The following is a 27,943-nucleotide window of genomic DNA, read 5'->3' on the forward strand; positions in this document are numbered from 1 at the left end:
TGCTTGCAGATATTGAGTGTGACTGGGAAAACATGTCTGGGTCATGTATGTAGAAGAAATTGAAGTTCACACTTTCAAAGAACTGAAAATAAAAACAATAACTACAAAATAAAAGTTCAGCTGTAAAAATTCAATGCAAGCATCTGAAGACCTGTACTAGCCCTCTCAAGCACAAACGTCTAACAGTTGAAGACTCGTCTGATACATGCTGACACAGCACCTCCACCATTTGCTCCAACAGGGAACCAAATCCACCGCTGCAGTATTCAGAAAAGGCAATAAAGAATTTACTCAAAACTAACTAATATCGGGAGCGGGAAAAAGAGCTCAATATTGCTAGTTAACACATAAATAATAGAAGCCATGAAGAAGCTCGCACATTAATGATGGTCTTAATATGTGACTGAAGTCTTAGACATGCAAGGAATAAGGCATACCATGTCAAAAGCACATTCAAATATAATATTGTAGTAAGCATTCAAAAAAAATATTTTTATTGTAGTAAGCATGGAGCCTCGGGACTCTCAATTTTTTATTGTAGTAAAAAAAAACATAATATTTTTATTGTGGCACAAAAAAACAAAGATACCCCTAAATTTGACAATAATAGCATTCAAAAAAAAAAAATAAATAAATAAACCCTAAAGCATTAAACCCCCTCAACCATTTTTCTCCCTATGTCTCTGCTACAGGTACCTGTACCGGACAAACTCAGACGATGCAGCAGCTGCAGCTTCTCTTTGATATTTTTGTTGTCGATCCAAGGATTTACTCAAAAGTAAACATATAGTTTGAACCTGTAAAAGACAAACAAGAACGAAAAAAGCAGAGAGACTTAAGCAATACACATGCATATTTTTAAAATATTTATTCATTATCATATGGATCTATTGGCATCTTATCCACCACTCAAAGACTTGCTATCATTCAAGAAGGGAAAGAGATTTTAAAACCTAGAAAAGAACTGGCCAAACCCAAGGCATGATGTGAACTTGAGTTCACAAAAAATAAATTAAAAAATTAAAAAAAATCATTAATGTGAATTGTGTTCGGCTTGCTGTACCATCTTTCAGTTACCAACCATAAATTATCTAATATATAATCTAGAGCAAGTATCCTTTGTAGCAAATACTGCACACAAACAATACAGCATCTTTCTTGTCACTTTCCCGTTGTATGGACTGATTCAATATTTTTATTGAACATCCGTGGGCACGCTTATGAAAAACATTCAGAAGTATATACCTGAACATACTCCTCTCTACTATATGAATTTTAATTTCCCAAAGAGCAAACACAGATTGAAAAACATAATGAGCAAAAGAGGGTAACACATGCACCAGAATACCTCTTTTGGTCTCTTTATAGAGATGCAGCCTGCTATTTCTCCAAGAAGATTGATCCACTTCTCATTTTCATTTTGCTCCCCTTCTCTAGCCAAAATCTACAAACAACATAAGATAAATAAATAGAAAGCCACATTTCCTTCAAGCTACAAAACTTGATGAAAACTCCACTACACTAGTAATTCTGCTCTGTGCGTTTCTCTACCTTTCCCATTTCAAGGTCTCCAACACATTCACAGAATGCCTGAAATGCAGTCAAAAGAGCCCTGCAAAATGAGAAGTGGTACAAATACGCTTAACTTATTGATAAATTCATTATATGTGGATGTGCTTTTCAAGATATATGAAGACTCTTTTTTGGCTTAAACTTTTCGTCGAGTTTTTTTCAAGTTTTATTGTCTAGTTTTCCGAAGACTTTTTTAATGCTTACTTTAAAGGTTCTAGCTGGCCAGAACTTGCTAGGACATGACAACTTCCCAGTTGTAAAGTAAGCTCAGCAAGAACAGAAGCATAGTTTTGTTCAACAGCTTTCTTTCCTACTTTACCACCACCTCTGCAAATAAATCGAAACGAATTAACCCATGGAGCTGAACAATATACCTTAAGCATATAATATTAGTTGACTATAGTTACCTGAAAAAGGCAGTAAGAGCAATGATAGCAGCCTGCAGGATGTTACCATCTATTTGACCGTCCACAAGTTGGCTGGAGTTTTCTGCTTTCTCTGAATCACCTCTAAGGACTGGAATCTGTTTAAGGACGCCGATGACGTGCTCGAGAAACAGAAAAGAAAGTGTTGTATGCTGGGAAAATGCCTAAGGGACACAACGAAAGAAAACAAAATGATGCTTCGATTTTCATTTCTATAATCCACCAGGAAAATAAGTGTGTCAACCCTTTTGATGCAATTATGAATAATGCAATGTTTTCCTCCAACACAGTACTTTGCAGAGTTCAGTGATGGATTTTTTTTTTTAATTTTAAATAGACAAATATATAAATAAAGATTTATCTTCCAAACTGGTCCAACCAAAAGGAGCTTCAACAGAATTAGTAAAATTATGATTCACTTAAGGAATTGAGAATTAATGACATATTGTAGTCCACAAAATGTACTAAAAAACTCACATGAAACGCATCCTGCATTGGCCACCCACCCCGCAGTCGGGATATGTCCTTTGTCACTATATCCCTTCCAGCCATAGCCAATACATCATTAAAAACAACTTTAGTGCTGGTGTTTTCAGCCAGAGAAGATATCTTCAGGGAGTTAAGGAGCTAAGGTAAGAAATATAAGCGATCCAATACCCTCTCTAATACAAAAATAAAAAAAATAGAAAGAGGGGGAGAAAAAAGGATACAGCACCAAGTGTCTCCAAACGTAAATGCTTATCAGTTACATGATTTGTAGCAGCGAGCAAAGATTGGGTGGTCCTGTAGGCATATTTACATCAACAGACCTACTTTAGAGAGATTATATCCTTCTTTTTATTAGAAGTGTTATGTTTGGTGAAAAATCAATTGTAATTTTCATTGAAAAGTAATACACGTATACATACACAGCTAAGAATCTATTATAGGAAACTATACAATTGGGAAACTAGAATTAAGCTAATTAAACAACTAATACACAGCCAACACTCCCCCGGAACATAGATATTGATCGTGCCCAACTTGCTACATAGATAATCAACACATTTTCCAAACCAGGCTTGGGGACTCTGTTTCAAACCATATAAAGATTTTTAAAGACACTAAATGCTACTTGTCTCCCCCTAAGTAACAAACCCAAGAGTTTGCTCCTTATACACTTCCTCCTGAAGATCACCACGAAGAAAAACATTCTTAATATCTAGTTGATGCAAAAGCTAGTCATGAGTAGCTGCCATCAAAATAAATAAGTGAACAGAGGTCAATTTTGCAACAAGAAAAAAGGTATTAGAACAAACTCCATAGGTTTGAGCTCTCCCTTTAGTAACAAGATAGGTTTTCAAACAAGCAACAGACTCATCCCGATTGATTGACCTTAAATGAAAACACCCACTTGTGTCCTATAACTTATTTCCCTGAAGGCAAATCCACCAAGTCCCAAATACCACTATCATCTAAAAGATCCATCTCCTCTATCATTGCACTATGCCAACCAGAATGAGAGATGGTTTCATGAACAGTTTTAAGAATAGATGGTTTCATGAACAGTTTTAAAAATAGAGATGGAATCAAGGTAAGCAATAAAAGAACAAGAAGACGACAGGTTGTTATGTGAAACAAAAGAAAAAATAGGATAAGTATATTGGCACTTACCTTTGCGCAATGCATTAGGAAGATCATCTCTCGGGTCTAGATCTCATGATGAAGAAGCTGGTGCAAGACATGAAACAGGAGGTGGACACCTGGAGTACACTTTAATAGGAAACATGTCGGGAGTTATGGATGAGACGGGCTGAATAATGGGAGACTCTTAGGGAAGTGTGTCTGAGACCAGTTATGCAACAACAGACTTGTCTGGAAGTGTGTCTAGATCAGAAGACGAGACAGAATATACCAACAAATCATCATCCTCCCCTAACAAGTAGGAATTGATGGAGACGAGAAAAAAAGCATGTGTTCCATGAAAGTAACATCAATGGAGACAAGATATTTGTTAAGAGTGAACAATAACATCTCGTCTGGAAGTGTGTCAAGGTCAAAAGATGTGACAAAATATACCAACAAATCATCATCATCCCCCTGACGAGTAGGAATTGATAGAGACGAGAAATAAGGTTTGTGTTCCATGAAAGTAACATAAATAAAGACAAGATGTTTGTTAAGACTGGGACAATAACACCCACACACTTTGTGAAGACGAGAATACCCAAGGGATACAGTCATACACACTTCAATAACTTGGGCTCTAATTTGGTTACCGTGGACAAACACTGTAACGCCCCCTGCTTCACGCCTCCTTTGGACATCCACCTACAAACTTATCGCTCTTCTACACGGGTATGTCACTATATTGCTTCCTGGAATGACGATTGGCCCTGCAAACAACACAAGTCTTTCCAACGTGTTTTGTCCTCACTCGTACGCTTACTAGGAAAACTTCACAGGAAGTCACCCATCATGAGACTACTCCAAGTCAAGTACGCTTAACTTTGGAGTTCTTAAGTGACGGACTACCCAAAAAAAATGCATCTTGTTAGCATAGGTAGTACTCATGAATTCATCTAAGTCATCTTCAACTATGTAGTCCCATACCTACAATGTTATAATCATCACACTTGACCTTCCCCACGTGATGTAGGATTGCACAGCTAACCCAATCTTTCCCTTGCAGATCACGAGATTTTGACTATCACAATCACCCACTTTTGGGATCCAACGTCCTCGTCGGCAACATTTCTAGTTGGGTGAAGGCTCTGATACCAAATTGTAACGCCCCTGTTTCAAGCCTCCATTGGGCATCCACTCACAAACTTATGGCTCTTATACACAGGTACGTCACATTTGGCTACTTCCTAGAATTGACCCTGAAAACCAACACGAGTCTTTCCACCATGTTTTGTCTGCACTCACACGCTTCCTGGAAAAAATTTCCATGAGGTCACCCTTCATGAGATTGCTTCAGGTCAAGCACACTTGACTTTGGAGTTCTCAAGTGATGGGCTACCAAAAAGAAACACGAGATGGTGACCCATCGACTAATGGAACAGTAGAAGTGAAAGCATGAGACTAAAGAGTAGAAAAGAGGATAGAATTACCAGTACTAGTCTGTGGCACCGAAGTCAATGACCCATTTGGAGCATGAAGAAAAAAGACATGCATTTGTTTTACTGACTCGGCAATAGAAGTGATTGGAGATGAAGACTGTAAAGATTCTTGATACTGTAAGAATTTGACATATTCGTCTATAGAAATAAGAACAAATTTTCCAGAATAAATTGCAAATACTATGCCCAATGTTTAAAATTGTGAATTTAAGCCTAAAGGCATTTTTTTGTGAGGCAAGGTGTAAGCCTTAAAGCGCACTGGGCATAAATTGAGGCGTAAGCCACAAATATTTAATTAAAATAATTAAAGGAAAGAGGAGGAAGGAGGAAGCAGTAAGGAGCAATAATTTTCTTTCTTTTTTTATTCTCTAGTTTGTGCGACTAGGGGGGAGGGGGCCACAGCTGTTCTAAGTTCAAACTCCAGAAAATATTGTTTTCTTCTTTTAAATTGTGTTCTTTTTTTAAAAAAGCCTTTTGTTTGAGTTTTATTGGGATTTTGTTGTTTGTTATTGGGCCTTTTTTAAAAGTTAAATGTTATTGGACTTTTCTTTAATTGCTGAATTAAAATGGGCTAAAAAAAGCCCCAAATTCTGGTTTTTCAATCACAACATTTCAGACCGCCTCACATGGCTAAGGCGTCCGCCTCTCTCCACCATTCTGAGGCACACGCAATAGAGTGTTTTTTTCCACCTCAATCTATTGCGCATAAACATTGTTATGTCCTTGCCAACAAGACAACTAAGTATGGAAACAACAATCCCAACAAGCCAACAAACAAATTGTGACAACCAAAATCCAACTAGGTATACCGATGAAGAGGGAAAGGCAAAATTAGTCGAAAGCCCAAACCTTGGCAAATACAAGCAGTCGCAAGTACAAAAACTAAGTGGTCAAATCGAAGCACTAATCAACCAGAATCACGATGGAGAAGAAACAAAACAAAAACTATCGTCGGTGGGCTAGGCAATGTGTATCGATACGTGCAGTGTTGTAGCTAACACATTAAGTATCCCGCCTGGGGAGTACGTTTGTAAGAATGAAACTCAAAGGAAATGACGGGGGCCTGCACAAGTGGCAGAGCATGTGGTGGGGCCTACGCCTAAGGAGTTAGACCACTGGACTTTGCCAGCACGTGGATAGGCAGCTGGGATTCTCTTGGTGTGGGTGGTGAGAATGGAAAACCAACACAAATAGGGTTTTCAAAATAAACCCTAAAATTTGTTTATGTAAGACCCCAAAAGAACAAACCTAATTTTGTAGCAAAATTCAAATTTTATAAGCTAAATGCTCTAATACCATATTATGTTTGGTGAAAAATCAATTGCAATTTTCATTGAAAAGTTTTACAAATAAATATACACAACAAGGAATCTATTATAGGAAACTATACAATTGGGAAACTAGAATTAAGCTAATTAGACAAGTAACAGACTGCTAACAAAAAGAAAAACAATTCATCTTCCATTTTTCAAAATACTTTTAGTTATTCACAATTCCATTGAAAGGCAAACCTTGAGACATCAATTTCAGTTAGCTCATTCCCTCTCTTAGTAACAAACTCAACAACTGCCTGAATGGTCCCTTCGGCAGATTGCTTACTTTTATCACAGATAGCTGCAGTACAACCATTCAGGGTAGCTACAAGCTGCAAGCCATTAACAAATATAAAATATTGATCTGTTTTAATTATTTTTCTGATTTGTTTAACAAGATACCTACCTCATCTTTGGTCAATAAAATACAAACAGATGAGACAATTCTGTTGAAAACCTCAGATGGATCAATAGAAGCATCCTGAAAAAATGGGAAACCAGAAATTATGGCAGATTCATAATTGTCCTTTCAGGTCTTCATAAAAGCAGCAACAGGATGGGTTAAGGAAATCATTATTTAAATACATATAATATTTATATATATGTATAAAAAGGAGAAGGAGGAGGTTCATAATATATATGTATACTAGTTGTAGAGATGTGCCTATGTCTCACCCGTTGTTTTTTCTTCTTTTTTTTCGTTGTACAAATTTAGTTGATAAAAGATTAAGAAAAACAAAGTCAATTCCATATTCACTTGATAGCAAAAAGGGCATATCTTGCACACATATACAATATCTTTATATATATTCTTTGTTCAGTATAATTATCCGCTATAATACTTCAATTATTTCAATAATATTAAATTATTCAATTTGTTTTGCCAAAACAATATACTCCCTTTGGTCTGCTTTTGTAATAATTAATTTTAATAAAATAGTAAACATGTTTTTTCTCTTTTTAATAAACTCGAGGGGGGATTGGTCTAACGACTAGTGGCCCCTTTCTCTTTTCAAAAAAAAATCTACGAATATGAATATTTATATTCATAATTTTTCTTGTTACATATTAACTTAAAATAATTTTATTTAATAAGTGTCATATTAAAATATTAACAACTTATCCTACTTTAGAAAATTTAATAATAAAGAAGGCTGAGAAAGCTTACACAATACTTAAAAAAAATATAAAAAAGAAACTATAGAAAAGTAGCTCCATATTAATAAGGGATAATTGTGGCATAAATACTCAAAGCTTTGTGTTTGTAACCAGCATAAACTCCATAATATTTTTTTTGCAGCATAAGTACCCAATGTTAGTAAAACTGTAATTTTTGTTCAATTTCGTTAATATAGACTCCGTTTTGAATTTATTAAAAGAAAATTTGGAAGTTTCTCATACTACATGTTTCTGTCTAGACTCAATGATTTAGAATTTGGATCTAACATGTGTCATGCTTAAGATAGTAACGTTAGAATTTAGGAACTTATGCCACTAAAAAAATTATTTAGATTTATGCCGCTTAAAAACTCAAAATTTTGGGCACTTAATGCCACTATTTACCCGATTAATAATAATACAAATAAACAGCACAATAAAAATAAAGGAAAATTGTGAAAAAAAAAAAGAAAAGATAACTACTAAAAGGCGTAGCACATTTGTAATAACAATAAAACACATAGAACGAAAATGTCAAATAAAACAAAATAAAGAAGAAAAAAAAGGAAAACTACTATAATAACCCTATTCAATTTTTAAAAATATAATATTATATTAAATTATAGAAAAGAGAAACATAAAAGGGAAAGGGCAAAATAGGCATATTCAAAAATGTGATCTGTCAATTATTCATCTTTCTATAATAATAATAATAATAATCTGTAATAGTAGATAAGTAAGTAGAAGGATGCTTACACTCCTCAAAATAGCTATTACATCCTCCAAAGAGGACAAAGCACTGTAGGACAATTCTATATCTGGACTAAATTTAGAAGCTGCCGGTCTTGGAAGTGAAAGGGAGATGCTAAAGAGTTGATCGAGAATCTATCCAAATAAAAAGTACACCATGTTATGTGTTAGTGAAAAAAGAAACAATACAAAAACTAACAAGAGAAAACAAAACGACGTAATCTTATTCGAGGGACTAGAGTCCACATAGGAGAATTATGTACGAGAAAATCTGTTACATGGCAAAGCATACCTGAGCCGAAACTTTTCTAACTTCAGAATTAGTGTCTGCACAGCGTGGTAAATATGCAATGACCCTATCCCCTAAGCACAAAGCCGCACGACTTGGCAGTACAAATGCAGCTGGAATTTTGAATTTTTTAAAAACAAAATAAACAAGGAAGCTATACAGAGACATAAAAATATGGATATTTTAAAAAGTTATGATCGGGAAGAATTACATGGTAAATTGGAAAAGTTTCCATGCAAAGTGCGATCAATTTGCTTGCTATGTGTACAACTTCCTTGGCAGCCCAAAGCACAATATCCACTGATACACATCATGCGAAACTTGAGAAGCATCTCATGCACTGCAATGCAACCTCTTCTTCTTTGATAATCCACAGATGAAGATACGTACAAATCAATTTGTCTCAAAATATGCAGTAACTGCTCTGCTCGACTCCTCCCATCTTCTCCACTAAATTGTATTGACATTGATTAGACCAGGAAACCACAATGTTAAAAATGAGACACAGCAGCATGGTAATTAAACATATAAAAGAACAATGTCCATTAAGAAAAACAAAAATGCATATATGTACATATAATGAGAACATCTCCAGAAAATGTGCAAAGCTAGCATAATATCAACTTTGAGACCAACAATTTTCTTGCATATCCAAGAAAATACTTAATATTCATTTCCTCCTTTTTTATTTTAAATGTTTCTATCATTCCCTGCAACCTTCAGATTTCTACAGGATTGAACAAGGAAACAAGTCCTCTGTCTAGAGAATTTCTTATAGTATAACAAACTATCTTTTTTTATAGAGTAAATAGAGTAAATAGCATGCTCTTGAAATCCTCAATCTTCCTTGAATATTTTGTAAGTCCTAAACTATTTCTATAATATCTAATCTCTAAACTTGTGATTTCATATCAAGTTAGTCCCTGAAGCATTTCTCTCATCTAATGATCCTGAGAAGAATAGTACATAAAAGAGTAATAAGAGAACAGGCACTTGATTTCACACCACAGGTTAGTCCTCAGACAATGCTATAGGCATGCTTAAGACAAAGTTATATTTGTCATACCTTGTAAGAAGAATTGCACATAAAAGAGTAATAAGGTTGTCGATGAGAGGATTCACAACATCCATTGGATCATTTGGTAAAGCAAAGAACCCTAGGGTGGCCTGTCATTAGAAAGAAAATTCAGGTGGCAAAGTTACAAAGTATGTTAAGAATAAATTCCAATACATATGGGAAAGGAAAAGCAGAATAATATGAGATAATACCTTCAATACATGATTTCTGGTTTCAATAGTTAGTTTTGGCTCCACAGAAACCAATGTTGTACAAGCACTTAAAGCAAGGGCCTTCAAATATACAAGTAAAGGAAAAAGAGTGAAAAATAGCTCCATAGTTCCACTAAAAGCTAATGAGATTAAGCTGAGGAACAGCTCTAAAATTTCCAAACTGAGATTTAATGGAAATCTTTATTGATACTCCAACAACTCAAGTGTAATCTGGTTTTATTGTTGTGTAACTTGTGTTGCAACAAAAACATTTTGCAATACCTACTGTTTTGTGCACCACAAGTTAGATTAGATATTTAAGGGAATTATTTTCATTATTGGTGAATATTCTCCTAATTAAGATTGAACACAATATGAACGTGATTTTTATATATTATAGATGTATATGAGAAATGATACAACACCGTGCAACTATGTTAAAGATGAAGTATTACATAGTTTAAGCCTATTGGTGCTTGAAATGGTTTACATAACCATTAATTAAGTCAAATCTACGGGCATGCCCCATAGACAGAGAGAAACTGAACCACATTAAAAAATTAACAATCTTTTACTTTACTGCTCCTATTTCTGCATTTCATGTTAGAACCAATAACCCTTCTTATGCAACTCACTATCCCAATTGCAACAACCAGGGCAGCTTTATTCAGCAACTTGATTAATTAATAAATCAATTTAATAAAATATTTAATAATACTATAAAATTGGATCTCTCAAACTCAAAAGCAATTAATAAACCTGAGTTCGCAGAAGTTCAAGAGTAGAATCAGCAAAGTCTTCATTGTTGTCATCACGTCCCATCAAAGTTAATATGTAGTCAAGCATTTGATCTCTTCTTTTCAGTGGAAATGAAGCACCATTATCAGCAGCATTTATGACAGCACGCCCTACATGGTTAACATTGTAGTTCTATATTACAATAAATATAATACAATTATACATATACAGATTAAGTAGAATTCAAGTCAGGGCATTGGTCCAATACAAAAAGCAGACTACCAATATATATCTCGGTACAAAGGACAAGTAGCTGGTGAAACACCACATATTCTTATTTGCATGATGTCAAAGGTGACCATTAACCAATTCTCTAAGTATACTAGTGAAAACTGATTGTCTACAATTGAACTATACATCCATAGTACATATCACTTTCTTTGGAAAATACATACTTTAAAGGCAATGTATTGTTTGGGTGAGCACATAGTAAGTAGTAAAAGGCACATAAAACTTTTTTTTGAGTTTACTCTTTGAGATTTCACTCGGGCTTACTCTAATTTCTCAAGACAGAGAAAGAAGCATCCAATATTTCTTATCACTTTGCACAGAAGTACGACACAAATCCTGGTTGTTTGAAGGATTATAACTCATATTTATTCACTACTGACACTGTTGCTCTTGGTAAAACTTTGCTTTATGTATGTAAGTCTCTTGGTGAATAGTAAAGAGGTTATTCTTAAGAACCCACGGATGTCAGGAGTTGTGTCTCCCATCTTCATTTCACATACAAGTAGAAAGCATAATAAATTACAAAACATAGGAGCAAAGGAAACTATTTCAAATATATTCTTTCAAGAAACTATAACAACTTCTATGTAGGTACCCAAGAGTTACTCAGACCTCAAACTTTATTAGAACAAACCGCATACCTTACTATTTGAGCTACCCCTCTCGGGTATTTCAAATTATTGGCTGTGATTAAAATAGTACACACCTACAGTTTTTTTTTTTTTTACAGTTTAAAGTAAACAAAACCGTAATAATTTGAACAGACCTAACAAATCAATAGCTGTGATAACTGCCTGCTTCGCGGTAGGGTGACGCACATGAAGAAGCCGTGAAAGCATATTAGTCCCCTACAAGATAAATACATATTAATGTAAAAGTAGAGAAGTATTGATAATGATATCATACTTTACTTTCTATTTCAAATTCCAATAATAAGCCTTTGTTCCACAAAACCTATTAAAATTTACTCTCACCTAATTTTGAACAAACTTATCTGAGTGGTATCCTTGTACAGTTAATACATCTTTAACTAAATTATTATTTTTATTTATTTATTTATTTGAAACTAATACTAAAATGTGACATGAGATTTCAAAAAAAGTAATTTAGATTTAGTTTCAATAAATAAATAACATAACAAACCAATTAACACTATATTATTTATGACAAAAATATAAGGTGGTGTTTATTCAAAAGGAAAAAATAAGGCCATGTGGATAATTTAATCTTGGTAGGTTTTATAAAATAATAATTATCATTAAAATTTTCTAAAGTGGAGAATCAAGTTTGATATTTGCTAATAGCTAAGCTTAAATGTCATATGAACAAATTGTATTTTTCCTACATTTTTAATATTGATACCAAAGTTTACTACACCAGCAAAATGTATCAATTTTGTCAGCATGAGAACTCAAACCAACAATGTATGTATTTCCTCTCATGTAAATATAAAATGAAACTATAAAACATATCTTTTAGGGAAATTTTGGCTCTCAGATGAATCTATCAATTGTTGAAAACAAAGAGAGAGGATAAGATGTCATACAACAAGTGCATCTATTCTGGCCTCTATAACTGTTGATGGAGCATATTTAGCAGCATACCCATACATTAAAGCCAAACCAGCATGTATATCATCAGACTCTTCTGGTTTAAAACTATCAGAGAAGAAAGACAAGAATCTGCAACAAATTTCAAATGAAGAAGATGATTGTTACAATTTAATAAAATACAGATATAAGCTTTCTTAAAAAGCATATAAAAATAAAAACCACATCATCCATAATAGCAACAATAATCATAATAATAAAAAAAATAAAGAGCTTGAAAGTCAAATCTGGAAATATTTTACCGCAGTTAACCAGGAAAGGCCAAAGTATCTTATGAAATGAATTCTTAAAGTTAGATATTGACATTTTCTTCTAAAAGTTAATTTTATAAATTTCTTCCGGAGTTATAAGTATATGTTGCACTGCAACTGAAAAACTTCCAAAAAGCTATAAAATAAATAAATTAAAAAAAAACTCCTATTCTGGGTGTATACCTCTGAAAGATACTTTGGCCGACATTATCTAGAATATCTTTCAACTTATCCAAGACAGTGTCCAAGTGAGATGCAGCTACCTGTAGGCAATAAGAAGTAATGTCATATATAGAGCATGAAATGGAGAAAATGGTCAATATACTCAAACCATACTTATTTGTGGAAAGATTCTCTACTGTTCACATTCAAAAAATAAATAAATAAATAACTCACGTACAGACAGTGTGTATATAAGTTAACCCTAGCAACTAAAATAGAAACTATGTTAAGATAATATATTCCATAACTAATGGGATATTCTAACTGAATAAGAAACTAACCAAACTGGCCCAGATTTTTTAATACTGTTGATATCTCAAAAAAACTGATTGTAAATCAATCTTATTTTCCCACACTTACCAATCCAAAAGCTTTTGCCAAACCAAGCCTGTTTGTTGGAATGGTGATGTTAGCTTGCCTGTACATCCAGTCAATCTTATTGCGGACATAACCCCTGTCACTAACTTTTTGGAGCAGTATGCCAAAGCACCTGCAAGAAAGATTGTATTATTGGCCCAGACTATGAAGTTTAAAACCATCTTCAACCTATATACATTCACAACGAGGGAAAAGAAAGTCCCTATAAAGGAACATAATAAAGTATAATAATAGCACATAACATTACTACTTGAATCTAATATAGCTACATCGATGGCAAAACATAAATGCTGGTGAAGAATGCAGAGTGCTCACTTTCAGACATGATTACATGTTTACACAAACATATCAACATTGAAGCATTAATACCTATGGAGAACTGCAGAATGTTCATCATCAGTAGTATAAAGCTCATATTGCCTGGTAAAAGCATTCCCAAGGGATATCACCCACTCAGCATCTTGAATGACATCTAAAGATTCTGCAAGAAACTGTAATCAAAATCAAAGAAACATATTAATAATCTGTCCCTGTGAAGGGCTTAGTTTTACACAATATTTTTTCTTAAGAGAAAGCATTTTCGTAAATCAACTTAATTTAAGCTGGAAATCTTCAATATTAGTCGTCTAACAATTTGCCTGATTTACTAACAAAGAGGAAAGCTTAAAAAAGTTGGATAAGAAATGAAAGTTATCTTATTAATAATAAATATTGTTGTCAATGGGAAACAACTACAAAAATATTCCTGTCGTCTAACAATTTGCCTGGTTTACTAACAGATGGAAGCTTCAAAAAATTGGATAGGAAATGAAAGCTATCTTTTTAATAATAAATATTGTTATCAATGAGAAACAGCTAAAAAAAATACGCCTGTCGTCTAACAATTTGCCTGGTTACTGGTTTACTAATAAAGGGGAAAGCTTAGAAAAAATTGGATAAGAAATGAAAGCTATCTTATTAATAATAAGTATTGTTATCAAGGGAAACAACTAAAAAAATATGCCTAAAGGCAGACGCACGCAGCCACAGCTTACAAACTGACTCTTGATCAGAAAGTGAAACAAAAACAAACTTTAATACAACATAAACATTCCTAATCCCTACATTTTAAATGTCATAATCAAGCAAACAATAAACTTTTGCCACAATTGAAAATAGTGAAGAGAAAAATATATCAAAGCTGAACATCAATATCACTCACATTGATTATCATGTCATCCCAAGTCTCTTGATACATGGGATCCTGCTTTAGATCTTCAGTGTCACTGACATAAGCCTTCATCTTTGGAATCTAGAGCTTACCAAAGAAAAAAATGAATAAGCTACAATCTTATGTTACTTGTAACCAATAAACAAAGGATCAAACTGAAAATACAATATTTGCTGAAGCATGATGAGAGTTGTATTATAGATGATAAATTGCATCAGACCTAATGTACCCTTTCTCACTAAATGTATCTTTAATTTTTGTAAGCTATTCATGAATTGATAGAGAAATGAAAAGCTTAAGTATCGAATTACTTCCGAAATGACCAATAAAAAAAAACCCTAAAATTGTTAGCATTGACATCCATATATCCACCCAATGCCTACACAAGACAAATTATGAAGAGGAAAAAAAGAAAAAAGACTCGATATGAATACACCAATACCTCACTGAGCCCACTCATCCAAAAAACCTAAAGAAAACTCTTACAAAACTATTTGGGACTGAACATATCTCTATAACGTATTTGTTGCATTTGATTTGTTTACATCTAAAACTGAGTCCTCTCACAGAATCTAACTCAACCACCTTCAGAGGTTGATATGCGTAAGAAAATGAACTCAAACATGAACCTTCCAAGTTTAAATCAATATTTGCTACACTGTACCTCATCTTGCCAAAACAAGTTAATATTTTTTGGAAAGAGTGGTGCTAGGTAGCAAATGACCTGCGAAATACCAGCAAGAGAAATATTAACATAGAGAAATGCAATACATCTACCCACAACACAAAGAATACCTATGAATTAGTATAATGTAAGAGAAGGTACACACTGAATTCAGATCATTTTTACTAGCACTCAGGTCTTGTAGAAGAAACTTCCAGCTCATTTTAAAAAACATTTAGTGCGTAAATAATAAACAAAAAGTGAAGCAGGGTAAATCATTCTTACTGTCAGAATCTGAGTAGCCAGCTGATCCCGTGCCAAAGGATCATGCAAGAGTACCAACAAACGAGCAAAGAGCTCCTAATCACAATCATACCAATTATAAAGATGAGATATTAGGTGATTTTGAACAAGGACTACAAAGTGATAGATTTCTACATATTTAAGTTTTACCTCAGGATTTGGTAAATCAGCACGAGCCTTACACTCATTAAGCATGGCATTACCATTCAAAGATTGATGCCTGAACAGCTCTGAAATGCATCTGCAAACCTGTAAAAGAAGTACAAAATTTGCAAGACAAATTTATAACAATGATAAAACAGAGTACATATATCTATATACTCTTAAACAAGCCAAATGCAGAACCAAGGAGTAAGATTGTTTCCTTTTTATAAAGCTTCAAATGTATGAATTCATACCAAGGAAAAGAAAAGAAGAAGGGAAAAAAAATTGGTTTAGCTCCACACAAACACACAAAAAAAGAACTCTTGTTGACAATGCAGCAGTATAAAGATGAGTCAAAATAGTTTCCACATAGAAAGCAATAGGAAATGAAGTTGTAGACTAAAACTTACTGTAGCAACTGCTCCAGTATAAACTCGTGGAATAATCATCTTTAACAGAAAGGGCCAAAGAATATGCTGCAGAAAAGTTTAGCATTAGCCTTTTATTTAAATTTAATTTTCTCACATGTACCTTCAATTAATGATTATGAAATCAAAATTTATATTTAAATTTAGCATTGAACTTCAATTTACCTCCATTTCAGGAATAGTTATAGTGAGCAATAGAAGACCTTTCTCACAGATTGCTCTTAACTCTATTAGACAAACAGACCCAATTTTCACCTAACAAAAACAATATTGTGTCAGAAATTGCTACAAATGTAAAAAAAAAACATTAATTAAGCAGCATGGATCTCATTTGTAAATCTGATGGAATAGTGAAAAGTTTTACTTATCAGTAGTCTAAAACCTAGCTTGAACATATTTTCAAGACAAAAACTATTACCAAGAATCACTCACTTTGTTGCTGATCACCAAAAAATTTGGACCTCTTAAACAAAAATTTATAATCCCAATTATACAAGGTCAACAACCTAGTTTTATAACTCCTCGTATAAATAACTCACTATCCCTGAATTATTTCCTCATTTAATACAAGTTTCCGTTTCTTTTACAAAAAAAAAATATATGTACATATATAGCTCAGATGAAAACCTCCAATCTCTTGCGCTGTGAAGGAACATAGGCTTTGCCTGATACTGAGACTTCCTTAGATCTCTGATGATCATTGTCATCTTGATCTGTTAGAGCACAATGCCGCACAAGGTATTCTACAAACAACTCACCAGATACACCAACTAAGTAGCAATGTGAAGCCATAACCACAATCAACTACACCAGAGCAACACAAGTCAGAGTTCCCTTACTGATATTGCTAGAAAACTCTATCACTATCAGCTGATAAAGAAAAATACCTCTGAAAGTGCTTTTCGGACCCCTAGGTTTTGCTCATCCAACAAGAACTTTACAGTTTCAACAAGTAAAGGTCTCTTATTGTGCCAAGCTTCAGACAACCTCCAAATAAAAACACGATAAAGTCAGACCCTGTACAAGAATCATAAAAATAATTCAAAAATAAGAGAAGCAGAAGGAACCTGGGCAAGAGATGCTTTAAAACGCATAGTGCACCAAAAGTCAAAGGTTCTTCTTTTAACCTGCACTTCTGGTTGCAGAAATACAAAAAGAAAATACCATGATAAAATCAGAATTAGGTTAATAAAAACCACATCAATAATAAGATTACAGCCATTATAATAGATAGGTAATGTTTGCTCTAGAAATAAACATAAATTATTATAAAGTACTCACATTCAGAAGAAACATAAACAAATCCTCCGAGTATACCAAGCCAACCGTCAGAAAACAATGTTGAACTTCATTATATGTCTGCACAATAACAAAAACTAATAACGACCAATATTCACCAAGGGTTTTAAGCATCAAAGATGATTGTGTATGAGATAATAATAGACACTAGTAATTTGTTAAAACAAAAACTAGATAAGTGCAATAGTTCAAGGAGAAAAAATTTCATTTGTCCAGATATAAAATAATGTAGGAAATTAACAAGAACCGGGTAATGCATAAGACAACATAAATTCCAAACTATATTTAAAAAATAATACAAAAGTCTTCCATTCTAAGAGAGTTAAACACTCAAATAATTAAAGAATAGATAAGAAACCAAACTATCAACCAAAACGTATTAAAAAAATGCATTTACATAAGGTAATCACACCTTCAGTCCAACTGAATAATCTGAATTCTCTTTGCTGTCATTGTTGATGCAAACCACGGGAAGAAGAGATGACAAAACAACTGTAAGTTCCTGTACAGCGTACGCCCACAAAAATAAGTAGCTATAACAGAGCTCCATTCTTGCAACTTATTAAAGAAAATGGAGCTTCATACTCGTAACTCATGCCCCAAAAAAAATAAACAATAATAATTAAATTAAATTAAAAAACTTGGAGCTGCTTGCTTCCACTTTCCTTAATGCATCCAACTTTCTCATTGTTAGATATTAGATGTATATTAGCTGTAAGAAAGTTAGATATTTAGTAGATATTTAGTCTCCTAACTCTGTATATAAATATGTATTATTCTATGAAATCTACACACAATTCGAATCACTATTTTCTACATGGTATCAGAGCCATTGTGATTCAAAATTCGAAATTCGAAATTAGGGTTCTGAAAAAAAAAAAAAAAAAAAAATAAAAAAAATTAGGGTTTGAGTTTAGGGTTGTTTTTCGAAAATCCTATTTGGAGTGAAGATTTTTTCTCACCGCCCACATAAGAGGACTGCCCAGCCTCCGATCTACGAACCACCGAAGTCCGGTCGCCGGATTCCTCGCGCGTGGGGCTCACGCGCCGCCTGAAGCTTCTGCGCGTGGGGCTCACGCGCCGGCGCGTGGAGGCGCGTGTGACGGCGCCTTCGACGGCGTTCTGTTGCCGATTCTTCACTGGGTTCTTCTAAGCCCACTCGCATCTGTTCTAGGTTGTAATTCGGTATTTGTTTGTCTTCTTCGTGTTTGGGTGTTCATTCTTTGGTGTTCTTTTGTTCTTTTTCTCTGTCCTTTGTGTTTGCTTTTGAGATTATGGCAGAGATGAGATCAGATTCAAAATCAGTTGTTGTTTCTGATGTTGTTCCCGTGATGTCTAAAATCACGGATCATAAGTTGATTGGTTCGAATTATTTGGAATGGAGTAAGACGATTCGACTGTATTTGAGGAGTATTGACAAAGATGATCACTTGACTGACGATCCTCCTGAAGAAACAAACGATTCAAGGAAAATATGGCTCCGTGAGGATGCTCGCTTGTTCCTTCAAATTCGAAATTCTATCGATAATGAGGTAATTAGTTTGATTAATCATTGTGAATTGGTTAAAGAACTAATGGGTTATTTGGAGTTTTTGTATTCTGGCAAAGACAACATATCTCGCATATATGATGTTTGCAAAGCTTTTTATCGCGCGGAGAAACAAGATAAGTCTCTTATGAATTATTTTATGGCTTTCAAGAAAACATATGAAGAACTTAATGTGCTATTACCGTTTAGTCCTGATGTAAAAGTTCAACAGCGCCAACGAGAACAGATGGCTATTATGAGTTTTCTTGCAGGACTCTCATCTGAATTTGACTCTGCAAAGTCACAATTTCTCTCTGGTTCTGATGTCTCCTCTTTACAAGATGTGTTTACTCGTGTTCTTCGCACAGAGACTACCTCTTCAACTCCTCTGAATAGCGCCTTGGTGAGTCGTAATAATTCTGCACCGGAAAGAAACTCTACTCCAAGTGGATTTAAAGGAGGTAATTCACAAGGACCACGATAACCGCACACCAAATTCCGGGAGCATCATGTGCAATTATTGTAAGAAACCGTGCCACACCAAGTTCGAGTGTAGGAAGTTACAATTTAAGAATCGACAACAACACTCGCCAATATTGCAAGCAGTGATGCATCCGACAAATCGGTCCTTATTTCGCCGATGAATTTGCCAAGTTCTCAAGGTATCGGGAAACAACTTAAGTCTTCATCTTCTTCTCACATCGCGATTGCCGATTCAGTAACTCTAATGCATGCCTTCTTTCCAAATCCTCAAAATGGGTCATTGATTCGGTGCCACAGATCATATGACCTAGAATTCCCGTCTCTTTTCCACTTTTCGGTCTCACGGTCCCACTTCGTTGTCACCTTAGCTGATGGGTCAACATCTTCTGTTCTTGGATCTGGCACTATTGTTCCTACACCTATGCTATCTTTGTCATCAGTCTTACATTTACCTGATTTGTCCTTTAATTTGCTTTCTGTTAGTCAACTCACTCGTAATCTAAATTGTTGCATCTCATTCTTTCCTGATCATTGTTTGTTTCAGGATCTTGTGACGAAGAAGATTATTGGTAAAGGACATGAGTCTGGTGGCTTGTATGTTCTTGACCCACTTCCGCCAACCTCTATTGCTTGTTCGAGTGTTGCTTCCGCTTTTGAGGCTCATTGTCGTTTAGGTCATCCATCCCTTCCTTTGCTCAAGAAACTGTGTCCCCAATATAGTAGTTTATCTTCGTTAGATTGTGAGTCATGTCAGTTTGCCAAACATCATCGTGTTAGTTTGAGTCCACGTGTCAATAAACGTGCTAGTGTTCCTTTTGAGTTAGTTCATTCTGATGTTTGGGGTCCTTCTCCTATTTTGTCTCAACCTGGATTCAGGTATTTTGTTACTTTTGTGGATGATTATTCTCGTGTAACTTGGTTATATTTAATGAAAAATCGTTACGAGTTGTTTTCTATATTCGTGCTTTTTGGCCGAGATTCAAACTCAATTTAATGTATCTATTCGTACTTTGAGAAGTGATAATGCCAAAGAGTACATGTCTGCTCAATTTCAATCTTATATGACATCTAATGGCATGCTTCATGAAACTTCTTGTGTTGATACGGCACCTCGTAATGGTGTTGCGTAACGTAAAAACGTACATCTTCTTGAAACCGCACGTGCTCTCTTGTTTCAAATGAAAGTCCCTAAACCTTTTTGGGCCGATGCGAGCTTCCACGGCATGCTTTCTTATTAATCGCATGCCCTCCTCTGTTCTTAATGGTGAAATTCCATTTAAAATTCTTTTTCCTAATAAGTCATTATTCCCAGTTGCTCCGCGAGTGTTTGGTAGTGTTTGTTTTGCTCGCGATGTCCGTCCATCTGTCACCAAATTAGACCCTAAGGCACTAAAGTGTGTCTTTCTTGGTTATTCTCGTCTTCAGAAAGGGTATGGGTGTTATTGTCCTGATCTCAACAAATATCTTGTTTCTATTGATGTTACTTTTGTAGAAAATACTCCTTATTTTTCATCTTCCACTACTTCTACTAGTCAGGGGGAGGATGATGATTTGTTGGTTTATTCTGTCACATCCTATGCGCCTCGCTACATGTTCGGGCGGTCTCTTGTTCCTTCACCGCCTCGGTCGTCACCCCCACAATGTCTACACCTCCACCACCTCCACCACCTCTACCACCTCCACCACTCCCTCGGCCTCCTATAGTGTACACCAGGCGCCCCCCTCCTCCACCTCCTGTTTCATGTCCTGCACCTACATCTTCGTCATCGCATCCGAAATCTCGCATGATCTTCCCATTGCACTACGTAAAGGTAAACGCCAATGTACTTTTCCCATTACTTCTTTTGTGTCTTATAATCATCTCTCCTCTTCTTCTTGTTCTTTTATTGCTTCTCGATTCTATCACTATTCCTAAAACTCGTTCGAGAAGCGATGTCTCATCCCGGTTGGCTTGCCGCAATGATAGAAGAGATGAATGCTTTGGTTGCGAATGGTACTTGGGTCTTGGTTGATTTACCTTCCGGAAAAAAGCATCGGGTGTAAATGGGTGTTCACGGTTAAATTCAATCCGGACGGCACGCTTGCTCGCTTAAAGGCCCGTCTTGTTGCCAAGGGTTATGCTCAAACCTATGGAGTGGACTATTGTGATACTTTTTCTCCTCGTTGCTAAACTCACATCCGTTCGACCGTTCATTTCCATGGCGCCTACTCATCATTGGCCTTTGCATCACTTGATATTAAAAATGCTTTTCTTCATGGAGATCTTGAGGAAGAAGTATATATGGAGCAACCTCCCGGGTTTGTTGCTCGTGGGAGTTAGGGCGAGTTTGTCATCTTCGCAAATCTTTATATGGATTGAAACAAAGCCCTCGTGCTTGGTTTGGTAAATTTAGTCGTCGTCGAGAAGTTTGGTTTGTTGAAAAGTAAGTCGATCATTCGTGTTTTATAAAAGATCAACTCGTTGGTATCATTTTGTTAGTGGTGTATGTTGATGACATCGTTATTACCGGAAGTGATATCGAAGGCATCTCATCCCTTAAGTCTTTCATTCACACCCAGTTTAACACGAAAGATTTAGGGAGCTCAAGTATTTCTTGGGGATTGAAGTTACTCGGAGTAAACGGGGTATTTTTCTCGTCCCAAAGAAAGTATGTACTTGATTTGCTAACCGAGACAGGAAATTGGGATCAAAACCCCGCAATGCTCCAATGAATCCAAAGTGCATCTTACACGTGATGGGAAACCATTTGAAGATCCCGAGAAATATCGCAAGTTAGTTGGAAAGTTGAATTATTTAACCGTGACTCGTCCGTATATTGCATTCCGGTTAGTGTTATCGCCGTTCATGTCTTCTCCAACAATTCATCATTGGGCGCATTAGAACAAATTTTATGTTATTTAAAAGGAGCACCCAGACGAGGTATAGTTTACAAGGATCATGGACATACCCGTATCGAGTGTTTTTCTCGATGCGTTGGGCGGTGCCGCAAGGTAGATAGACGATCCACTTCAGGATATTGTGTATTTGTTGGGGGCAATTTGGTCTCTTGGAAGAGTAAGAAACAAAATGTTGTATCTAGATCCAGTGCTGAATCAGAATATAGAGCTATGGCCCAGTCTGTGTGTGAGGTAATATGGATTTATCAGCTTTTGACTGAATTCGGGTTTAAGACTTCTATTCCAGCAAAATTATGGTGTGATAATCAAGCTGCTCTTCATATTGCCTCGAATCCCGTATTCCACGAGCGAACTAAGCACATTGAGATTGATTGTCATTTTGTTCGTGAGAAAATTCAACAAGGTCTGATCTCCACAGGATATGTGAAGACCGGAGAACAACTAGGAGATATTTTTACAAAGGCTTTGAATGGGGTGCGGGTTGATTATCTTTGTAACAAGCTGGGCATGATTAACATCTATGCTCCAGCTTGAGGGGGAGTGTTAGATATTAGATGTATATTAGCTGTAAGAAAGTTAGATATTTAGTAGATATTTAGTAGATATTTAGTCTCCTAACTCTGTATATAAATATGTATTATTCTATGAAATCTACACACAATTCGAATCACTATTTTCTACACTCATAAATGAATAACATGTGTTGGCCCCAACAAAAAACACATTCAATTTCATAAGAAGTTATTGTTTGCATGTAAATAGTGGTTAAAATACCCAATATTTTCAAAATGTTTACTTTTATACCCAATCTATTTTCTTTTTTTTTTTGGAAGCTAAAATACTCAATGTTTCCAAAATGTACTACTTTTATACAGAAAAACAGTGGACCTTGGTGAAGAAAACAAGCAAAAAAACAAAATGCAATCACCTCAAAATCAAGCAAAGGAGGACCACTTTCGGACAACAAAGTGGCACTTAAGAGACTGTGAAGACTAGATGTGGCAAGTAGAGCAATATCTTGGTCTTTTTTGTACCTGAGAACACAGAAAACTGCACCGTAAATATTAATTCTCCATGCATGTAGAGCATGACATCAATGACGTATCAACGTTAGTTAAAGGGTAAGACCACCTACATAAGCTCCAATTCAAACAATTATATAAAATTTAACAGAAAGACACACGAATAGTACAGCATGACAATTGCATACAGTTTTTGAGGCATTGTAATAAAAATCACTAACAATTCCAATATTGTAGGCACAAGTCTGGGTAAAGCTGCCTTCAATTGCGTTCTGGTGATCAAACCTACCATCTGGCCCAGAGCATCAACTGATGATAGTCGAATCTGAAATAAATACAAATTTAATCACTACATACCACAAAAATAGGGCATACTGAAAATTAGTTAACAGTTTGAAACATGAAACTATGATTGAACAGGGCATTATGCTAAAACATAAAATAAGTCTGTACATAGTTATCACTTTTCAAACATTATTTGTAGATTGTAAACTCACAATCACAAAATTTTAAGCCATTCACCATAATAAAATAAATCATGTTGTTTCCATCTTAAACTTCACATGAATTTCATAGAAAACATGATCATCACATAACATAATCAGGAAAATAAAAACTCATATGCACTTTTGACACATTTAAAACATGGCAGAATTCTAGTTTTCGAAAGGGAATGGAAAGGGCAGCAAATGAGTTTCCTGAGGGTTATAATATGAGAGTATGAAGGGTTAAGAATGAAAGAAAACAAAAAAACAAAAAAGTGGGGGAGGAAGAAACAAATTTAAAACCTTCAGATCTCGTGAAGATGCCCAAACTTTCAGTAAAAGCTCAAAAGCAGAATTCAAAAATGACCTGCAGTAAAAAATAGATAGCATATTAAACATAATTTGATCTAAAATTATATATCCAAAGAGCATCAAAAAAATACCTACGACTATCAATATAAAATAATAACTATGATAGTGCCATCAACAAATGATTGATCTCACATGACATCACCATCAAGAGGTGAGTGTGAAGGGAAGTCCGTGCTATATTGCCAAACAGCTTGACACCAACATTTAAACGCTGAGAAAGAAAAGAAAAGTTACTAAAACCATTTAACCGACTAGATGATAAGGGAGAAATACAAACTGACATGCATTATGCATAACATGTTATTCCAACTTTTATCAAACACAGGTGAAATAAAAACAGAATTAAACAGCTGTTCATTTCCCCCCTCCCCCCAAACATGTTTCCCCGTAACACAGGTTTAAATTTTAAACAGAAACACAGAAATTCATAAAAATTACAATATCTCAGTTCCGTTTGTTTGAGAATTTTACCGCACCATTAGCAAATATTGGCCTATGGATGTCTCGAACATTTCCTAGAATTGGCAAAACTCGTGATAGTACACCCTTCAATCGTGGTGTGAACTGCAATGCTTCAACACAGTTTGAAAAGCACAGTAGACATTTCAGTCTAAGCAGACAAAAAGCTTTACCAAACCATCATCACAATCACAAAGCTCTAATAAGGAAAAATGAATATTAACCATCAGCAGAAGCAAAGTCTGCAAGGGTCTGAACCATAGCAGGTGATGCTGGACTTGGCCCTGACAAATGAAGGAATATTTCTTCCATCATCTGAAAATTCAGAAGAAAACAGAAGGTTATTGAAACAAGACTTGTGCGCACCACTCAAAAACTACCCCATTATGAAAGTAGACAGGACAAGAGCCCACTTACTAGGTCAGGAAAATGTGAGCCTATTGAAACAAGCAACCAAGCTGCAGCTCTTTGCCAGTCAGTATTCAGTTCCTGCAAGAGCATTTCAATGAAGCATAAGCAGAGTTTCACGAATTCACCAACAGGCGTGAAATTTACAATGAAGCATATACCTTGCATGAATTTATTTGCAGCTAATAAAACAATTTACACAAATGGTTACTTCATGAGGTCAGCCTACCAAGTGCAACTAGTAACTAATGAATTATCCACCAACCAACCACTACTTTAACCCTATAATAAACATGTTACTGATTCAAAAGAACCAAATTCTAATGATAAACTCACCACTATTTAACTTTACAGCCAAAAGTTACAAATTAAAAAGAAACAAACTTCTTATCATAGCATCAGAGAATATATATCTATGAAGAATAATAACAGAATTGCCAAAGCACTAAAAATCTAACAGAGCTACCCAAAGTAATAGTGTATTATCTATTTGTAACTTCAAAACTACCAGTTGATATATAGCTCAGAGCTCAGTACTATATACTACTAACCAATAATCAATCCTAATTTAATTTGAACAAAAATGCTGCAAATCCGAGCAAGCATTGTTCACGTACTACACATGTTGCTTCAATCTTTGTATAATAAAAAATGTTGTTCAGCCTAAGACCTAAGTGAGAAACATGCGCATAATTTATTGATACTAGGACCCACAGAAGTACTTGGCAACTACACAAGTCTCATTTCTTTAATGAGAAAAAAAAAACAAAAATAACAGATTTTCCATTTCATTTATTTTGTCTAACACATTAAGATCTGAATTGAGCAAACCAGCAAATCGATCATTGGTAGGAAAAAATATATATTCATATATATAGTGGATGTGGGTATAAACACATTGTTGGACATGTAGTAGAACACCTTTGAGGAAATCATCTCTGCTGTGGCAATCTTAGCGAGCTTAGTCATGAAAGAAGGATCAGCATCTTTTTTGTCCAAAGCTCGTACTCCAAATGCCATAACTTGAAAAACCCCAGCCATGTTCCCAAACCTCTGAAACATTCATAACACCAAATACACGCTCAAGAATTTTAAGAGATGAAGCCAATTTCCATTCTAATTCCAAGGAAAACAAAAAAAAAAAAGGAAAATACCCGACGTCCTCCTCGAGAAACTGAACAGCAACAGTCAAGAACTAAAAGCGGGTTCCTATGATCGCACAATGATTAGCTCAAATGTTCAAACTACAACTTCCTATATATGCTTGACTACAAAAAGAGAGAAAGGAAAGTACAGCGAAGCAATTTCATTGAGAGACGCCATGGATGCGTCTCTGACCATAGGAGATTCATCTGCGAGAGAGGACACTAGAACTTGAACGGCCTCTGTTAAAAATTAAAAAAGAAAAATCACCGAAACACACAGTTATGAAATCAGATGGCGTCACAAAATAAACCAGAAAAGATTTGATGAGTCACATTACGGAAGGGCAACCTGGTGCAGGAATTGAACTTCCCGAGCTTGAGGACGCCATTGATGGAAAATTCAAACAGCGAAAAAGCAATGAAAAAAGCGAAACTTCATAAAGAAAGGAAAAGAGAGAGGGGACGAACAGAAGAAGACGACTCTTACTGTAGGAGACACTTGGACGGGACACGCCATCCCTGCTGTCATTTCCAGCAAGGATCAATTAACATTGGGCTGGACTCTTGCTGGGATAATTAGAGAATTTTGAGACTTTTAACTCATTTATTCAAAAATAGCACAATAAATAAACAACTTAAATTAGTTGTTGAAAATTACTATTAATATTTAAAATATAAATATATATATATTCACATTATCTTTTTTTAATTTTTTTTTTTTTTTAGAAAAAGCGTTTATATCATAGATTCAAAGCAAGTTAGACCTCTCAGTCATTACAAAATAGAGTTTCCGGTTGAGAAGAGACCGGGAGAGACCCAAATACCTGATGAGTAAAAGCCTATCTAGCCACATTATGAGCGGAAAAATTACAAGTTCTACTAACATAAGAAAAACAACAACTACTAAAGGAGGGAGATGACTTAGTACAAAATGAGATATAGTTCTCTATTGCCCAACGAGACCCCTTCCCATTGATAGCGTCGATAACCACTGAGATGGGCGAGACACGTGTACTTCCCAATGTCCAAGAACAACTGAGATGGGCCCATTCACAGGCCCAATGGGTCAGTCAACAACAAATTCGGACCGCAACCTCGAGTCCAATTACAATCTAATAGGAATCATGGTAAGGTCGGACCTTTTGGTCTCGGAAGGGCGACTAGTCCAGAGAAAGACATGTTCAGCCGAGTATATCCAAATACCCTCGTGGGGTGATTTGGGAAGTGTAGCTGGAGAGTTAATCGGGAGCAATCCTACGTGGTGCTTTACTGATACTAGAGCCTAGCGGTGTGCATGGGTTGGGTTGGCCGAGTTGAGGCTATTTTAGTGGGCCAACCCAATGAGATCGGCCTATTAAATTCTAACACATTCATATCAAGTTTTGATTTTAATCCAACCCATTATTGATCGGGTTGGGTTATAACCCTTAATTTTTTGCAATTAAAATTTCCCAATTAAAAAAAAAAAATGAGTTGAATGATTAAATAAATATAAAGTTCAGGCAAAGTCATAAAAAATTCAAACATCAAAAATAAATTATTACAGTCATCCAAATTCAAAATAAGTATTAAAATTAGTTAAGTTGTCTAAAATAATTACCAACTTAAAATAAAATCGATGTTCTTCTACGTAGACATCAATTAACAGTGTCAATAGTCTTCACTTTGTTGATGCTTTGACCTTTACTTTATTGCCTACAATTCAAAAACTAAGTTACTCAAATT

The 27,943-nt window shown here is 35.2% G+C and overlaps 1 protein-coding gene across 4 annotated transcripts in view; it reads right to left on the reverse strand.

Annotated features, from left to right (window-relative positions):
- LOC115709154 (protein SHOOT GRAVITROPISM 6) overlaps window positions 1-26,770 on the reverse strand; it is a 28,944-nt gene extending 2,174 nt beyond the window's left edge. Inside the window, exons 1-43 of one of the 4 annotated variants that reach the window (XM_030637190.2) lie at window positions 26,568-26,770; window positions 26,368-26,458; window positions 26,228-26,282; window positions 25,995-26,126; window positions 25,083-25,154; window positions 24,890-24,980; window positions 24,683-24,778; window positions 24,339-24,417; window positions 24,138-24,201; window positions 23,571-23,674; window positions 23,256-23,361; window positions 17,831-17,920; window positions 17,401-17,478; window positions 17,187-17,251; window positions 17,007-17,106; window positions 16,747-16,923; window positions 16,285-16,374; window positions 16,102-16,167; window positions 15,698-15,796; window positions 15,530-15,604; window positions 15,245-15,304; window positions 14,572-14,661; window positions 13,740-13,861; window positions 13,353-13,482; window positions 12,954-13,033; window positions 12,456-12,591; window positions 11,676-11,757; window positions 10,640-10,788; window positions 9,881-9,961; window positions 9,678-9,778; window positions 8,823-9,061; window positions 8,615-8,724; window positions 8,329-8,457; window positions 6,821-6,895; window positions 6,613-6,746; window positions 2,708-2,780; window positions 2,475-2,606; window positions 1,980-2,161; window positions 1,777-1,899; window positions 1,552-1,612; window positions 1,349-1,444; window positions 697-797; window positions 152-257 (exon numbers count right to left, since the gene is read on the reverse strand). In XM_030637190.2, coding sequence (XP_030493050.1) covers window positions 152-257; window positions 697-797; window positions 1,349-1,444; window positions 1,552-1,612; window positions 1,777-1,899; window positions 1,980-2,161; window positions 2,475-2,606; window positions 2,708-2,780; window positions 6,613-6,746; window positions 6,821-6,895; window positions 8,329-8,457; window positions 8,615-8,724; window positions 8,823-9,061; window positions 9,678-9,778; window positions 9,881-9,961; window positions 10,640-10,788; window positions 11,676-11,757; window positions 12,456-12,591; window positions 12,954-13,033; window positions 13,353-13,482; window positions 13,740-13,861; window positions 14,572-14,661; window positions 15,245-15,304; window positions 15,530-15,604; window positions 15,698-15,796; window positions 16,102-16,167; window positions 16,285-16,374; window positions 16,747-16,923; window positions 17,007-17,106; window positions 17,187-17,251; window positions 17,401-17,478; window positions 17,831-17,920; window positions 23,256-23,361; window positions 23,571-23,674; window positions 24,138-24,201; window positions 24,339-24,417; window positions 24,683-24,778; window positions 24,890-24,980; window positions 25,083-25,154; window positions 25,995-26,126; window positions 26,228-26,282; window positions 26,368-26,458; window positions 26,568-26,607 — 4,362 coding nt within the window. In that variant the 5' untranslated portion in view covers window positions 26,608-26,770. Of the gene's footprint in view, window positions 1-151; window positions 258-696; window positions 798-1,348; window positions 1,445-1,551; window positions 1,613-1,776; window positions 1,900-1,979; window positions 2,162-2,474; window positions 2,607-2,707; window positions 2,781-6,612; window positions 6,747-6,820; window positions 6,896-8,328; window positions 8,458-8,614; window positions 8,725-8,822; window positions 9,062-9,677; window positions 9,779-9,880; window positions 9,962-10,639; window positions 10,789-11,675; window positions 11,758-12,455; window positions 12,592-12,953; window positions 13,034-13,352; window positions 13,483-13,739; window positions 13,862-14,571; window positions 14,662-15,244; window positions 15,305-15,529; window positions 15,605-15,697; window positions 15,797-16,101; window positions 16,168-16,284; window positions 16,375-16,746; window positions 16,924-17,006; window positions 17,107-17,186; window positions 17,255-17,400; window positions 17,479-17,830; window positions 17,921-23,255; window positions 23,362-23,570; window positions 23,675-24,137; window positions 24,202-24,338; window positions 24,418-24,677; window positions 24,779-24,889; window positions 24,981-25,082; window positions 25,155-25,994; window positions 26,127-26,227; window positions 26,283-26,367; window positions 26,459-26,567 lie in introns of those variants that run through there. The other 3 variants (XM_030637189.2, XM_030637191.2, XM_061111706.1) reach the window with 3 other exon arrangements.
- Between the last annotated feature and the right edge of the window lie 1,173 nt (window positions 26,771-27,943).

This window comes from Cannabis sativa, chromosome 3 (assembly GCF_029168945.1).
Source record: "Cannabis sativa cultivar Pink pepper isolate KNU-18-1 chromosome 3, ASM2916894v1, whole genome shotgun sequence".
NCBI lineage: Eukaryota > Viridiplantae > Streptophyta > Magnoliopsida > Rosales > Cannabaceae > Cannabis > Cannabis sativa.